This window comes from Euprymna scolopes, chromosome 12, assembly GCF_053919585.1.
Source record: "Euprymna scolopes isolate OS-2025 chromosome 12, ASM5391958v1, whole genome shotgun sequence".
NCBI classification, from domain to species: Eukaryota; Metazoa; Mollusca; class Cephalopoda; order Sepiida; family Sepiolidae; genus Euprymna; species Euprymna scolopes.
This window is the reverse complement of record NC_136493.1, coordinates 64,985,865-65,004,486: the sequence shown is the minus strand read 5'-3', so window position 1 is coordinate 65,004,486 and position 18,622 is coordinate 64,985,865. Positions and strand designations below refer to the sequence as shown.

Sequence of the window (18,622 nt, the reverse complement as noted above, 5' to 3'; positions counted from 1 at the left end):
GACCCAGATAGTTTATCTGTTTTTTTTTTAAATTCACATTTTTCGGCACTCAATTTGAAACCAAATTCCTCAATTCTTTGGAAAACTGTTTTGATATGCTCCTGCACATTCCTACTCTGTATAAGAATGTCATCCAAATATGCGATTGCAAAACCTAAATCGGCAAACATTGTGTCCATTATTTGCTGAAATAACGATGGAGCTACTTTCAAACCAAAAGGGAGCCTTTTGAGTCTGAAGAGTTTTAAATGGGTATTGATACACAAATACTTCGAACATTCTTCACTGACTTTTACCTGAAGGTAAGCCTTAGATAAATCAATTTTGGAGAAAATTTTCCCTCCATTCAGATTTTTAAAAATGTCTTCAGGGGATGGGAGTGGATAACTATGATCCATAAGACAGTCATTGAGGCCTGTAAAAAATTTGGCACATACCCGAATCCTCTTATTTTTCTTTTTAACATGTACAGTGGGGCTTGCCCACTCAGAATAGTCAACTTTTACGACTACATCATTTTCCTGCAGTCTCTGCAGTTCAATTTCAATATCTTCTTTTGAAGAAAAAGGTACGTTTCTTTTTGGCTTAAAAACAGATTTCACATTTTGTTTTAGTTCAAAATTCACTTCGGTCTTAGTACACATACCTAACCCCTCAGAAAAAACCCTGGGGTATTAATTTTTTAAGACAGTAAGAAAATCCTAATTTTGTTTGGAATTTTTCTTTTCAGCTACACTCACATTGTTACAAAATAAATTTATGGGTAGCTCCCATAAATCAAACAAAATGATCCAATCAATTCTGAAGAGGCAAGAATTTATTCCTGAAACGACTAACACTGTTGTAGAAAAAGTTTTTGATCCAAGAGATACACTGAAATTAAACTCTCCCATGAATTGTAATCTCTTGCCAGATACTACTTTGGCAATTTTAAATGTTTTTTCCAGCTTTGGACACCCACTCCTCTTCCAGGTCACTTCATAAATAATTGAAATATCGCTACCTGTATCCAAAAGTAGTCTCACTATGTGACCATTTATTTTGGTATTAACAAATTTTCTTTTACTTCCTTGTCTCACTTCTTCTTTTGACAACAGCACATTTACTTAAATTTTTGTCTGTGTTTATTTTGTTAAGTTCGGCACTGGGAGGCTCGGTGTCTGACTAAACCACATTTGGCACAAGGTTGGTCTTTAAAAGGGCAATTTTTTCTTAAGTGTAAACCCGCACAGCTCCAACATTCAAAACTTTTTCCCTTGTTCTTGGGAAATGCTTTTTTTGTTTTACTATTAGGACGTGAGATATAGTTTTCCCTTTATCCTAGTGGTATCCCTTTCCACATTTATCAATTTCTGACATTCTTCTATCACTTTTTGCGAGTTAATTTCTGGATCTTGCTCCATAATCGATAAAATCCTTGACTTTAAATGCTTGTCCTTCGGTGCTGTCAATCCCTGAACAAATATATAACACTTTAACATGTCAACTGACTAATCTATTAATTTAAATAGTTCACACTGGGCATTGACTTTACCTGCATATGTGACAATATCATCAGTTTCTTCTTTTTGTGTGTTCAAGCACTTATACCTTCTATGAAAAAGGCTGTCTCTTTCACTAAATATCGAGTATAAAATTCGAACAGTTTCCGAAAAAGAAATATCTTCCGGTTTCAAATTCGTAAATTTTGTGTTTTACTCCGTACCCAATTTCTGAAGTAGGAGTGTGATTTTTTCCTCGTCCGACCATTTCTCACATCTTTTTGTAAAAATCGTCTCGAACCTAGGGTAATAGGCAGGGAACGTATGACCTCGTACTGGGTCATATTTGAACTCCACTAGAGAGTTGGCTATACCCTCTGCCGAAAAAAATCTAGATGCGCCATCTTTAGATTTTTGTGACAACACAGTTTCACATAATAAACGATTCTCTGTAGTTTGCTGAATGACGAGTGATTCAAAACGTTTTTGTTGAATCAACATTTGTTTTTGAAATTCAATTTTTTTGCTGAGCAATCAAGCTTTCAGTTATCGTTTTCGTTAACTTTGTTATTTGTTCCGAAGACATTTTTTAAACGCACAAATACAAAGTCAACGTATACAAAATTTTGTTCCAAAAAATAAGATGTTCTCCTTCAGATCTTGCCACGAAAAAAAAATTGTCAGCTCTTGAGAAATGTTCGAACAGAAAAAAAAATTCACCATGCAAAATATCAATAGTTTTCAAATTTTCAGAGATCCTTTTCGTCTTTTTCAAATACACGCAAACTTCTTTTAAGAATTTCTTTATGACAGAAAAACAGTTTCCGCAGTACAATTCGTTTTATCGTATTAAGCAAAAACAAAACGCTTCCAAATCGCTTTTCAAAACGAAACGATATGACGTCAACTTTTCAGAAAGTTCAACGAAAAACGACAATAAGAATATAAAAATTCTTTGTACTTGCGTGAATACTTGTCTTTCGCTTTCTAAGAAGTATTTCCTTCACCGGATATAAACTCTTTGAGAATTTTTTTTTTTTTATTTCACGCTCACCAGGTGCTCATTTTTTTTTTTTGTTTTACTGAGTTTGTATCTCGTCTCCGTCGCCAATTTGATATGTCTTAAGGTGGCCTATTATTTGGACAATCAAAAATAAAGTATTCCATAAAAGGAATAAATAAATATACACTGTGGTTTGAATACTGAAAGGGAAGTTTATTTACGTATTTACATAGAGACAAATAAAGTGGGTTAACGTTCAGGGGGAAGTCTCTGTTTAAAAAAGGTCCAGTGAATCCGGTAACTCGGTTCCTTAAATAGAATGTTCCGGGTTGGTTACCTATCTCCACATAACAGAAACAAAGACACTAAGACATGATTTTCGATATTTCTGACATCACAGCATGATAACTTCTCGTTGGACAATTTGTGTATGCATTAAAATGGCACCCATAGGAAGTATTGGTTACATATGAATCATTATAAACATCTGTAACATAAGGAACAGCAATTAAACTGCAACTATATTGTGTGAACAAGTTCAAGAAGGAAAATGTTACACATGATTGAAGAGAATTGGGGAATGCATTCTGTTCTGTAAAGAATATAATCTGTTTTGATTGCAAACAACAACGTTTTTAATGCTTTAAAAATCGATAAGAAAATCAGCAATTAAATGTAACTGGCGTTGACTGGAAGTCAATATATATATATATATATATATATATATATATATATATATATATATATATATATATATATATATATATATATATATATAATGTAGCTTTTTGCAACACAAGCATTAAAAAATGTAGAATCCCATTTTAGGAAAGTGATTTAGCTAAAGGGATTTATATATTTGCTGTTGCTGTTATTATTATTATTATTATTATTATTATTATTATTATTATTAGTAGTAGTAGTAGTAGTAGTAGTAGTAGTAGTATCTATAATTTGTTTTTCTTTTACAGTAACACAAACCAATCTAATAATCGACTAAATGCGTATAATTATGAGAAAAAATATGAACATTTTTTTCAAAGAGGGAAGGTAGAGAATAATAAACAGAAATCCTTCCTAATGTTAAGAATACTTTTCTAAATAGTACGTTGGACGGGCTTTATTAACTAATATCTCCATTCACTGTTTTCTTATTTGGCATACCAATCGTCGGGTAATTATTTTTTGGCACGCCAGCACGTCAGCACAAGAGATTTCAATCCGCCATTTTTGTTCGCTAAAAAATATGACAAAATATACGCCAGTGCGCTAAATTTTATTCCGTCATAAAAACAAATTTCTACAGAAAAAAATTATTTTTACATTTTTATCTAGGACATAAAAGTACATATGAAAAAACACGTTTATTATTTTTAAAATCCAACAACGGCACTGAAGTCGATGTTTTGCTTCTAAAATAAAATTAACTTTTTTTATTAATCTCTGTGTGGCCTACCGGGAAAATATTTTTTTGATGAATAATAATGAATAAAATTTCTTTTTACAATAATCTTCATACATTTATCTAACCAATAAACATAAAATTACATATGAAAAACTCATTTATTCTATTACAAATCCAACAATGTAGCTGAAGTCGATATTTTGCTTCTAAAACTAAATGAACTTTTTTTTATAAATCTCTGTATGGCGTACCGAGAAAATATTTTTTCTAATGACTAAAAATGAATCAAGTTTATTTTTACCAGAATGTTTATGCATTTCTCTAGCCAATAAAGATAAAAAAGTTTATTATTTTAAAAAATCCAACCGGTGCTACGAAGATGAAGTTGATGTTTTTGATTCGAATATATATATATATATATATATATATATATATATATATATATATATATATATATATATATATATATATATATATATATATATATATATATATATATATATATATATATATATATATATATATATATAATATATATATATATATATAATATATATATATATATAATATATATATATATAATATATATAATGTAGCTTTTACTACATCCTATATAATAAAAAAATAAAATAGAATTATGTAAGAGACCATTCAGGAGCAATTGTTTTATACAATTAAAGTGTGTAAATTCTGCTAGGTCTAGAATGTAAAACCTAGCCATTCTGAATGAATGTAATTAGTACAATTTTTTATAAATCAGTATAAGAGAAAATTAAATAAGTTTCTTACTGTACCCAATCATTTGTTCATATATATTTTTTCATTTTTTATTTTTTACTACTCGCATGAGGATGACCAATGGAGGTCGAAAACGTTCGCGGTTATGGGAAATTTCTTTTTTCATTCGAAAAAAAAAACGTTCGGAAAATGGCCCTACAAAGAGAAAAGGAGGATTACAAGAAAAACAAGCAAGAGTTGTCCGTGCTATTTAATGAAACGTGCATATATATATATATATATATATATATATATATATATATAGATATATATACTATTGCATAAAACTTATTTTTTTACATAAATAAGACTAAAAGTATTTGATCTGTTGAAACATAAGTATATTATTTTTACCATTAGTAAATTTATCTTTCTTGACTGTAATTCAGCAAAAACCATGGAAGAATTAAAAACTACAATTATCCGTACCTTCTGATACATCCCTCAAGAAGTCGTGGACGTGACATATAGATGGCATTACTAATAAAAAATTCCATATGATTCTTTAATGTAGTATTACTCTTTAAATGACATGTGCCAAAATTTGAGCCAAATCGATTTATTAGTTTACAAATTACAGTTATTTAAATGTCGCTATTGTTGAAAATACTCAAAACAATAAAAAATGTGAATATCATATTTTGATAAAACATCCTCTTCTGATGGGAAAAGGTACTGTTCAAGCAATGCAATGATAAACGTTTTCTATTTGAAACAAAGATGAAGAGTTGGTATACTGATATCGTACAAACACAAATGCTGAATGTTCAGGTCAACCAAATTCAGCAGTTGTCTCAGAAAATATCAAAATGGATGAAAAGTGGATCCACAACTTCACTGAACAGTCAAATAAGCAGTCAGCGGAATGGACAACAGAAGGCGAAAGCTGTTGTAAGCCACCAAAGATACAAAAATCAACAGGTAAAGATTTGGCCTCTATCTTTCAGGAGGTGCAAAGTATAATTTTTGGATGATTATCTTGAGAAAGCGAATATTATATACCAGTTTTGGTAATTATCTTGAGAATAGCGAATATTATATACCAGTAATGGTGTGTTTGAAGGAAAAACATCGACAAAAATGGTCACAAATAAAGAAGAAAAATACTTTTTCACTAAGGTAATGCACCATGTCACAAGCCGATGTTTGCAAAGACAAAATTACAGTAATTGGACTTCAAATTGCTTCCACATACACTCTATTTTCTAGAACTAGCTCCCAGAGACAATTTGGTGTTCGCAATATATATATATATATATATATATATATATATATATATATATATATATATATATATATATATATATGTGTGTGTGTGTGTGTGTGTGTGTGTGTGTGTGTGTGTGTGTGTGTGTGACCTGACTAACTTATGATTGAAAATTACACCATTAATGGGTGAATTAGAACTGAATTAGAGCTTTTCATTATGTGAACAATATTGGGCAACAACCGGGGGCCTCGCTGATCTAAATTGTTGTTTGGAGGTGCTAAATACAAGAAGCAAAAATAACTTCGAGAACATTAATAATAATATTGCTTTGTGGCAGGAACCATTACATGGTGTCAAATAGTATTGTTTTGTTTTGGATATGACCTTTGATTCAAGATTTTTATGATTTCGTCACGTGGGAAATCTATGTGAAAAAAATCAGTTCTTGTAGGGAAAAATCACCTAATTAATTTGCACAAGTGATTTAGCCAATTAAGCCAATCAGGGCGAATCCAAGTTTGACATAATGAAGATCGATTGGTTGAATGAGAAACCCAGAATTCTCAACCCCCCCTATAAGAGGGTGTGCAGAGCTTTATTTCACGAGTTGAGAGCAGAAAAATCCAGTTTAAATTGAGAGTCGGGACTGTCAATTTCACCATCCATGCTACACCTCCCAGTTCACTGACCGTCAGATAAAGAGTGGGAGAAGAAACAATCGGTTGTCAAAAAAGGTTCCATTTGAATCACTATCTAAGCAGGCTGCTTGTTGAAAGAAAAAAGACATTGCATATATCTTTTTCTCCTTTTCATAATTATAAAATAAATATAAAAATAAATGTAAAAAATTTTGTATCCAGAAATTATTTAATAATTCATCTTTATAAAAGAAAACCCAAAGATTTACGTCTGGAGTCAATTATTTGATGCGTACAGAATTTTTTTCAGGAGACAGCAAGCAGGAGAGAGCGACGGCCAACCCATCGCTTGTGATCTACGGGCCATGACACACATATGCCTGGAGACTTGAGTTGTTCACTTTGTTTTTTAAACTCATTTTTTAAATTTTTGTTCTTTTTCTGTTGGGGCAGAAAATATAGGAGTCGTACATCAACACAGTCATCGTAGAACTGACTGAGACCACATTATTGAACTTCAGTGGCTATTCCAAAATTAGAACCACCTAGGACTACACTTATGTATTGGTGAACACAATGGTTTTCATCGAGTTATGTGTGTGTGTGTGTGTGTGTGTGAGAGAGAGAGAGAGCATTTGAAAAGGTTGATAGCAAGTATTGTCATCTTCATAGCTGCTATCTATATTCAGGCAAATTAATTATGACCAATGTTGGATGATATTCAGCTGTTAATCAAATTCAGCAAACACCATTATTCCATGTCCTCGGATCTTTCATCTTTCTCTTTACCAAGTGTAGAAAATGCAGCCTATATATAACTACTTCTTAGATTGCTTCATGTTTTGCTAACTCCTGACTTAATTCATTATTTCAAAATCTTTATCAACCTTCTCCTTTTAATCATCTATTGCTTGCTAATGTATAGCTGCATTTAATGATTGTGTTTTTGTTTTTTCTCAGAACACAGTGGACATTTTGGAACCAATAAACTTCATATTCACATATCATTTAAAAGACGAAGGATATGCTGCAAATTGCAACAGTACTTGTCCAATTGCAAAGAATGGCAGTTTTTTCACACAGGTGAGTTACCAACTAGGACATTCGAAGAATAAAACAAAAAAGCACCTTCATCTTACATTATGTCATTTGGAAGGTTCTGATCAGTTTTGAACGATGAACAAATATGGTTTTACTTTGCAATCATGATAATGACAAATAATAATTGTCTGTATTTTTGAGATGAGGTGTTTTCATTGATTGAGATTGTCGGACTGACTTCCTCATCTTGGTTGTTATAGTCACAACGTTTCGGCTGTTTTGCCCTCCGGCCTTCATCAGGTGTTTTGTATTGAACTGGGGAACCGTTTGTTAGGAGTCTCGAACCCAACCCTTTATTATTATTACGGGGATACCCTGTTCGGACTCCAGCTAGGCTCTGGGACATAGTTGCTGATTCTCTGTTTTGAATGTTACTTTTCACTGCCTTCGTTCAGGATTGAACTTTGGGTAACTGTAAACTTTGATACAACGTCTAGGACCACTCGGCCATATGTTACTAGGACAATTCTTAGTTGTTTTTTGTTAATGTTAAACCTATGTTGTTATTCAAGGTTTTCTCTCTCTATCAGAGGTGTCCAAATTGCATTCAGCTCTATGCTTGGTTTGCTCAGTAGGTTGTTATGTCCGAGCATGTGAGCTGTTTCTTTAAGTTTTCTCACTTTCCAGTGGGTTTCTCTGTTTATTATTTTTACTTCATCCCATAGGGGGCAATGGTCCCCCCTCTCCATCCAGACATGGTTGGCTATACCCGATTTTCCCGTCTCCCCTTTAGTTACCGCATTTCGGTGTTCTTCCACCCTTACTTTAAGGAGGCGGCATGTTTCACCCTTGTAAAACTTTCTGCAACTGCATGGGATGGAGTTTATGCAGTTCTTGGTCATGTTCTCCTCCATGCGGGGCTTCACTCGTACCAGGTGTCGTCTGAGTGTTGGCTTGCTCTTGAATACCGTCCTGATGTTGTAGGGGCACATATTCTCTGAATCTTTTCGGAGATGCCTCGTATGTATGGTAGGCAGACCGTTGGAGGTTTTTGGGTTTCATTCCCCTCTCTTATACTATTAACATGTCTGGTGGATAGTGTGCTATCGGGGTAGTTGTTACGACGGAGAGTATTCTTATCAAGGCCGCAAGGCCACTCAGGGATAAGGGTTATTGCGTGTACAGTAATCAATGAATAGTATTGTAGTAATCATTAGTATTGGGGGTTTTGATAGAGTGTCTTACTTAAGGGGGCAGTTTGTCAGGAGTTTGTTTATGTTGGACTTGAAGACGTCCAAGTTGTAGTCAAGTGGGAAACAGGCAAGCGGCAGAGAGTTCCACTGGCGTGCAGTTCTAAGAAAGAAGCTTTGCTCGTGGAATATACATTTGGATTTAGGCACAGATAAAGAGTGGGGAAAATTATTGACAGTAGTTTCAGCCAGACGGGTGTTTCTCGTGAAAGATTGGCGAGGGGGGGGGGCGAGGGATTGGAGCTCAGATGAGCGTCTACCATGGAAATAACGATAAAACAAAGACAGGCTCGCAACGTCTCTTCTGTGGGAGAGAGAGGTTGCAGGGAAGAGAAAAGGGCATCCCCCACTAAACCACGAAGTCTATTTTGTACTCTGTCAAGACAGGATAGGCTTTTTTCTAGCAGCTCCTGCCCAGATGTGGCAGCAGTAGTCCATCCTTGGACGTACTTGGCTCTTATACAGATAGAGAATTGCATTAGTAGCGAGATATCTTCTGGAGCGGTAGAGGGATCCCACCATTTTCCCAGCGTCCCTGGGAACAGATTTGATGTACATGTTCCATTTCAGATCAGGAGTAAAGGTCAAACCTAGAAGCTTGTCAAAACATGGAGCCTCCCCAAGACGAGAGCCATCCATTTCAATTGATGCCAGATGGGGATCAGAGCGTTAATGATGTAAAGATAGAAGCTTGGTTTTGGATGGATTAAAAGTGACCAGCCACATCTTCTCACATTGTACCACACGCTCAAGATCAGAGGAGAGAGAATTAGAGAGAACTTTGTCATTTACGGCCTTTGATGTGTTGCCATAGATGATCGTGTCATCAGCATAGATGTCAACGAATGATTTAAGTATGCGTTTTGGGAGATCATTGATGTAGATCAGGAAGAGAGTTGGGCCCAGGATGAACCCCTGGGGGACTCCAGCATTAATACTGTGGACCTCTGATTTCTGCCCATCAACCACTACTCTTATGAACCAATCAGAGAGAAATGATTTAATGATTGAGAAAACATTTCCAGTAATACCGTAGCCGGAAATCTTGTGAAGTAGGCCCTTATGCCATACCTTATCGAAGGCCTTTGATATGTCAAGAGCAATTGCCCTGGAAAGGAGACCTTTGTCAAGAGATTCACTAATCCTATGTGATATAACCGTTAGTACATCTGCTGTAGATCTTGCAGAGCGGAAACAATATTGTGTGTCACTAAGAAGGTTTTTTCTGTTGAGGTGGTTGACTACTTCTTTATTTAATATGGATTCCAACAACTTACTCATGACACACAGGAGACTTATTGGTCTGTACTGAGAGGGAGATGACTTATCACCTGAATTCTTAAATACAGGGCATATTGATGAGGTTTTCCAGGGTGTTGGAAAGCACTTCTCTTTAAGACAACGCTTAAACAGTTTTGTAAGTATGGAGGCAAGTTCTGGTTGGAGCTTTTTCAGCACTATAACTGGAATGCCATCAGGGCCAGTTGCTTTACTGGAATCAAGGTTCTTGATTAGCTTGGCGACTTCACACACAGATATTTCTATGTTGCATAGCATGTTGTCTGTTATAGGAGGAAATACAGGGAGTTGATGGTCATTGTCGCATAGAGTAGAATTAGCTGCAACGTTCTTGGCAAATAGTCTGGCCTTGTCTGATGCTGACGAGATGACCTCAGGTCCATTGATGGTAGTTGGGATAGAACGCACGCTTCTGTTCAAGATCCTGGTTGCTATTTGCTAGAACTGGTGGGAACAAAGCTGCTCAGCTACTTTGGATTTGACAGACTGAGCATATAGCTCTCTTGCATGTTTTATTACTCTTTTACAGTGGTTGCTGGCAGTCCTGAAAGCAGCTTTAGTCTCAGTACATCTATTACGTTGGTAGCTATGGAAAAAGTGATTTCTGTGCGCGATGGCAGCAGCACATTCAGGGGAGAACCATGGCTGCCTGTTAGGTTTTTGCTGGAATTTTTTGGATGCCATGAATCGGTCTATGCCTACAATTAACCATTCGGTCAGGTCTGATACTATAGAGGACACGTCCTTTTTAAACATGGAATGCAGAGGTAGGTCAGATATGAATTTACAGAAGCTATCCCAGTCAGCCATAGAGTATCGATATACAGTACGGTGGAGAGGTACATCTGAAGACTTATTACATTTCGTTTTTATCTTAATTGCTACAACAGAGTGGTCAGAGGATCCCAGAGGAGATAGAATGGAACATGAACACAGCTCAGGGGAAGTTGTGAGGAAAAGGTCTAGAAAGCTTGCATATTGACCGGATGTATCGGGCACATGGGTGGGTTCGTGAACAATTTGAGTGAGGTCATAGGTAATGGCACAATCATGACAGAACCTCCCCTCGTCACCGGTTTTATTTGAGTGGGTCAGCCAGTCCACATTATGGACATTGAAGTCACCACAAATGTGAATGTTAGCCGAAGAATGAGCAGACAGGATGTGGTCAATTTTCTCAGATATGCTCTTAAAGATAGTAACCCCACTGTTGTGGGGGCGATAGAGGGCAAATATAAATGCAGTGGTGTAAGCTAGTGCAACCTGGAAGCACATATAAGGTAAATTAGGGTCTTCTCTGGAGATATCCTTACCACATGGAAAGCCATCTTTGATGTAGGCACATATTCCATGCCCATGACGATCTTGGGGGTCAGATTTAGATGTTAAGTTGGAGTATCCTTTAATTATGAATTCGTCTAGAGAAGTGGTTGGCCCTATGCCAGTTTCACTTAGAAAGAATATGTCCGGTTTCGTTTCCTGTAATTGTGTTTCAACCTCTGGAAGGTTGGAACGTAGACCCCGGATGTTGGAGAAGGAGACCTGGTAGTAGGGGTCTACGTGGGTGGATGGGGTTCTAGGTTTATTTGTGTTTCTTTTTTGGAGATTTGTCATGATTGAGGTTTTGGGGTTTGTGGAGCAGGTCGGTAGACTTGGTTGGAGCAGGACAGAGAGGGAAAATAATAGAGAAAAAGACAAGAATATTTTTGGTTTGTTTTGTACACATGATAAGGTAAAGCTGTAACAATTACCCACTAGTATGGCATCGAGAGGCCCTACCAGAAACTACTGTATGGTCCAGAATCCATTCACCAAATGGCAATACAGCATCCCCGGTACTTTGCACCTGCTGATAGGACAGCCTCCTTAGTGGTTAATCCAAGGTTCGGGTCTCTGACTATCAGGCGGGTAATGTCAGCCCAGATGAAGCGTTTACCTCCAGTACCCTTAGTAGTGACATAACCACAAGGATAGACATAGAAACAGAATTTTTCCGACATCTCAGGCTACTCTTTACAAAGTACTACCGACCTGGAAAGCAGCTCTTTCTTCACCCTTTGGCAGAAAAATCATTCATTGGAAATGAGGACTGAAGGACAAAAAAGGAGAAGCGAGAATTACTGGAGGTGCCGATAACACATTCACATGCATTATCTACTCTCCATTGAAAAAAAAAAAAAAAAAAAAACTAAAATAAAATAAAATGTGAGAAGGACTTATCAATACCTACTTAGTATAAGTCCGTTGCCCCATTCACGGCTTAGGATAGTACTTGAAGATAGTCTCCCCTCCCATGTCAATGCATGGATACTTTTTGTCTTTACATATAAATCTTCTGATAGGTGACTACATAGTCTAATCCTAAACCATTTTCTGCAAACTGGTTATAATCTCGTTTATTGCTTAGAAATCATGAGGTAGGTGACCTTGTCCTGATTGAGTTGTTAGAATCTGATAAGTCATTGTCCTGAGAAAATATCTTTTGATAAAATTGTGTTGATGAAAGTGCCAAAACAAACAAAACTTTTGGAGTCTAGGTAAGGTTCTATGTTTCATTCGAGGGAAGGATAAATGAGTTCATTCAGCCTGCAGGTTGAGAGATAGATGCAAACAGGCTAATTTCTTGAAACACATCACTTGAAAATTAGGAAAGTTTCTCCAATAGATCAAAGAGATGTAACATGGTAGTTAACACAAACCTACACGTTGTATGTAAAAGTCTCACAAAGAAACAAAGGAAAGAAAAAAGAAATTTAACTCAGTTTTTTAGTTGAAATAAAAGGCATATATTCATGGTACTTTCCAAAGAACACATTTTGTTTTAAAAGTCTCTTAGTTCGCAAAATGTAGTTCTTTTTTTCCTTTTCCCACATCAATATGTCTACTCCACTCTAGTTACCACCGATTTTTGTTAAATCTGCTTTTTTTCCGTAGCCGTGTCTGCAGTTCACCCCCATACACACAGTTGTCCGACCATTTTTTCAAAATTTGGATTGCATCTTGCTTCAAAAGTTCTTCTAGCACCCAAAAATGCTCTTGCCACACATTTATATTTCATGTTGACACCCGCTTGCTGGTCACTTGCCATTCTCTCCGCTTTTCTTTTGACCTCGCATACACCGGCTTGGTCATTTGCATATTATGTTGCTGCTACGTAAATGTTATATAGAGACAAAATTTTAGGAGGAGGGAGGAGCTTTTTCTGTCCTACTTGTTCAGTTAGGAATGAATGGTATGTTGTGACCAATGTAACAGATGGTATCACTTTGATTGTGTGAGAGTCTCCGAAGAGGAGACTTATAGAGATTGGCTTTGTCTGGATTGCATCGAACAGACATCATCTCATGTTAACTCTCTTACTGATTAGGATTCATTTGAGCAAAAGAGTCTTTTTATTTCATTCATTGACCAGGAGGATAGTATAGCATTGAGATTATAAAAAAAATAATTCTCTGATTGATTTATGTATAAATTATGTTTCTTTTATAATAACAACTATTTGTAAAATGAAAATTTTATGGTCTGAATGATATTTTGATAGTATAGAAAGAGAAGACAAAAAGAGGAAGACAGAACATATTTATTTAGAAAATATAATGAATATTCATTACATTTTGCTTTTCTTTTGGGAGAGTCTTGGAAATTGCAGCATCATATAACACAACACCTTTTCCCTTCCTACTAATTATAACGTGATTGGCCAATTTGCTTCGCCCGATCTTTGGACTCCATGAGAAGAGATTTGAGTGTAGGCCTTTTGGCGCTTTTTTTGAACACCACAAAGTGAAAATTGTATTCACATAGTAGATGCGAGCATAAAGCGAGATTCTTTATCAAGAATACCATAGCCATAAGTACGTCTAGGACCTTCCAAAGGATTAATACTACTCATGGCTATTAAACAACCGACTAAAACCAAAATTCGACCGTGATGGATTATTGAGAATTTAATCAGCATGTTGATGCCTTTACCAGGAATGCAGAAGTGCGCGTTGCTAACCTACAAAAATGGTGTCAGAAAGGGAGTAATGTAGCACTGCTGGATTTGAAGAAAGCCTACCTACAGATCAGTTATATATGTCATTGTGGCCATTTCAGACAGTGATAATCAACGGTAAACGATACTGTTTGATGTGCTTAGGTTTTGGCCTAAAACGTAGCACCCTTAATAATGACAGCTATTATTAAAACTGTTTTGATGCAAGATGAGACTACAGTGAAAGTTACTTTAGCCTACATTGATGACATCTATGTTAATGAAGACATAATGTCTGCAGATGCGGTTCAGATGAAACTGGAATCTTTCGGTTTAATAAGCAAGGACCCTAAGTGCTTAAAGGATGGAGCATTCGTGTTGGATCTTGAGGTCCGGGAAAAATGTAATATTTTAAGATGAAGGCAAGAGAGCCAATTTCAGATGTACCTAGTGTGTTAATGTGGTGCATCACATTTTCTATTTGCAGTAAATTAGTAGGACATTTACCTGTCTATGGATGGCTCCGAGTGGCAACAGGAGTACCAAAAAGATTAGCAACTGCAGTTACAAGATGGGATGACATAGTAGATGACGATTCTCTCCAGCAAATAATGGTTGAAACGTTGACTAAAATATGTAGAAATGACCTTGCCCGGGGAGAGTGGCATGTATCTGGATACGAACTGAATGCATGGGTTGATGCAAATTCTTTGGCTACAGGTGTAGTGTGGGAACGATTGGGTAATGTTGCTTCATCCAAAAAATGATGCCCAGCATATCAATTTGGCAGAACTTGATGCCACACTGAAAGGGCCTTATCTTGCACTGCAGTGGCAGCCCCGTGTTGTACATCTCTACTCTGACTCATTGTGTATTTAGCACTGGTTGACTGACACCTGAGTGGGAAAGGCACGAGTTAAGACTAAAGCTGTAAGTAAGATGTTGATATGAAGGAGACTAGTGATAATAAAGCGTCTAGTTGAGGAATACAGTTTGTAGGTTTACATTACCTTAGTTCCATCAGAGCAGAATTTGGCTGATAAGCTGACTCGAGTGCCAAAGAGATGGATGAATATAATGAAGCAATAATCTAATCCTCTACCACTGACATGCACAGGATTAACAGATCAATTAACACCGGATCAGTGAAATACATCAGACGACATTCTGGAATTTGTCGAACCACATATTTTGTTCAATGAGTGTGCCCTACAGCACCAAAGGCATCGATCAAAGCAGCAATACACTCGTGCAAAGAGTGTCAGCAAATTGAGCCAGCATCATCCCGATGGCAAATAGGGAAGCTTGAGGTGGAGGAAAACTGGTGTCGGATAGGTATGGTATAACTCATTACGATGGCAAACATTTTTGTAGTAGTAATTCTTCTAATGCATTCATTTTCAAAAGACAGAAAGTCTGCTCTGTTTGCTGTCAACACTCAGGGGCTGGGAGAGGAAGAAGAGGAAGAAGAAGCGGTAGACGTGGTTGGTTTTATGGGAAAGAGGATGAAACTAACTGCGAGAATTCCCGAGATTTGAGAGGAATAAACGACCGAACTTGGATGGATAGGCGACTGTGCTTTTACTCAAGCAGAGAAAACGGTGAGAGGAGAGAAAAGTCCTTCCCTAAAGAAAGTTCCGGCTCAAAGTGAGAAAAAAAGTGAGGCTGAAGGACCCAGCAGATTTCAATTTCTTGACCTTAACAGACTGCGGCCCAGTGTGTTTCACGATATGGCGTCTGTTGGCACATCAAGCATTGTGCAACAATTAAAACCCATTATTTTTTAACGTAGTCCCCCACTTGAAATCTTGACTGATAATTCCTCTACATTTGGATGTCAAGAATTTCAGAAATTCACAACCGAATGGGGGTTAGAATGCATTACCAATGTACATATTTTCCTGAAGGTAACGGCATAGCAAGCAGTGTCACCACACCATCAAAAGAATTGCAGGCAAGACGCAGTGTTTGATTCCAGAAGCTGTGTACTGGCATAATGTGACACCCAAGGATGATGCAAGACCATCAACTGCACTGGGATTTACCGATAGAAACAGCATATAAAAGAGATAGATGTCACACCATCAGTGGTTAGATTTGTCGACACACCATATAAAGTGGAAAATCGTGTTTGGTAAAACTACCAAATGCTCGAAGCACTACAAGGTTTGACAGTGGACGAATAGAAAAAAAAAGTCCTCAGACTATGTTGGTCGATGGTGTCCCACATCATGTTGTGCCTCCTCTACCTCGGAGGACGATGAGGAAGAAAACATACAATTTGAGGATGATCCTGATCCTCTACTGCTTCTTCAGATGAGCTCAGAAATGCTGTCTATGGAACCAGAACAGGAAATTGTGGAACGTGCTGGTGGCGCTGACGACAGTGATGAGGAAGATGGGAATGAGCAAGTGATACCTCCAATTCTCCATAGAAGTACATGTCGAAGGCGATCATCATCTTCCTGCTACCTATGTGATAGTGATATCAGGAGGGAGTGTAAAAAAAATCAATCTCGCAAACGACCTTGTGTTTGCTTAGCCTGTAAAATGACAGCCGAAAATGTAGAAAAGAAAAGACAAGCATAATTTTGTAGGTCGCTCATTGGTGAACGTATGCCATTTTGTTTTTGAAAACTTTCTTGTTATTTTATATGTCTGCTAAACAATTCTTCCGCGATGTGACAAGTCACCTTACTACGCGCGTCCATGTGCAAACGCATCATGTACGAATAGCATAAACGATGGTGGTGAGTTGGCACAAAATAGTGCGAGGGTTCAGAGGTTAATACCATGCAAACGGTAAATTTGCGACGGGTTTGAATATCAGCGACCCCAAAAGCCTAAAAAAAAAAAACTTTATTGGTCGGTGTTCTGTTGTAGTTAAAGTAAACATTTACCCATTAAATTTTTCTGCTGGTCGCCATGGAACTCAACGCCCAAGGAGTACCCAAAATTGTTTTATTAAAATTATATTTTCTTACGCAAACCTTTCAATAAATGTTTTATAATTATATTTTGATTACCAGTTTAAAACAAAAACAATAAAAAACAACCCACTTCCCCGTTAAAAAAAGAAAAAACAATCATTTAAATTAATTTGTTGTTGACCCTTCAAAGTTGCTTTAATTTAAAAAAAAATATGTATAAAATTATTTATTTCTTCGAAAAAAAAACACAAAAAAATAAACAAACAAACAAAAAACATTTTATAAAAATTCAATGTTGCTTTCTTTAAAAAATTGTTTTTTTAAAATTATATTTTTTTACTCAAACTTTTCAATAAATGTTTTCCCAATTATATTTTGATCAATTTTTATACAATAAATGTTTTAGTCTTGTTTTGGTTTTCAAATGGCACTCGCCCAGTTTAAACCATTATGAATATGTCATTTCATTTTCTGTTTTTAATAAAAAAAAAAATGTTCCATGAAAAACTTTCCCGTTTTCATTAATTAAATCGAAACATTTCCAATTAAACAATTACGGATATATGTTCTCTTTCACTTTCTTTATTTACTTTTTTTCATAGTTCTTTCCGGAAGTTTAATTTTTTTGTTATTTATTTCATGCTTCGGCCAGAGTTTAATATAATGATTTCTCTCCTAAATTTGGACAGCAGGTGCGTGAAATAAAGTGGCGTCTCCAATTTCGGCAATAAAGTGTAGAAGCACCGAAATCTTAAACATTTAAACAGCAGACAACAACACAATATTTGATAACACAAATAGTTTAGCCAACCACACACACACACACACACACACACACACACACACACACACACACACACACACACACACACACACACACACAAAATACATTCAAATATACCGAAACGTGAATTATTATAAACTATTTATATTTTTTTTTACAGAAAGAAAAAAAGGAAAAATTTATTTTTTTTACTCACTTTAAATTTAGTACGATAATTAGTAAATTAATAAATAATAAATTAATGATAATAAATTATTAAATTAAATGCAGACGACTTAAATTAAAACTTAATTAAGAAAGACTTCCAAGGTTAAGTTTTCATCTTAATTAATTTTTATAAGCAACAAAAACAAAATTTTTAAAATTTACGTATTAACAGAAAGTTTCGTTTTTTTTTTAGTTTTTAACAATTACGACAACTTTTGTTAACACTTACTATAATCAATATGAATGGACATATCAAGATTGAATTATTTTGAAATATCTAGAATTTAACGCTAATTAAATCAGAAGTACAAAAAGTTATTGTTAACGTAAACCATAACAGATCTAAAATTCGATAAAAAATTAACATAACAACGTACAGTTCTAAAATTCGACACAAAAAATTAAGATACCAACGCACAGCTCTAAAATTCGATACAAAAAAATAACATAACAACGCACAGCTCTAATATTCGATACAAAAAATTATCATAAAAATGCACCGTTCTACAGTTCGATACTAAAAATTAACATAACAAACCACAGCTCTACAATTCGATACAATTTTTTTTACAAATGATATAGCAATAATTACGAATTTAAAGTATTAATTCATTTTGCAAT

General features: G+C 35.6%; 1 protein-coding gene across 13 annotated transcripts in view; it reads left to right on the top strand.

The window, feature by feature from the left end:
• LOC145291306 (integrin alpha-9-like) overlaps positions 1-18,622 on the top strand; it is a 971,358-nt gene that overhangs the window by 756,715 nt on the left and 196,021 nt on the right. For all 13 annotated transcript variants that reach the window (XM_080137012.1, XM_080137009.1, XM_080137006.1 and 10 more), the window contains one exon: positions 7,475-7,597. In XM_080137012.1, the coding sequence (XP_079993138.1) occupies positions 7,475-7,597 (123 nt within the window). The remainder of the gene's footprint in view (positions 1-7,474; positions 7,598-18,622) is intronic.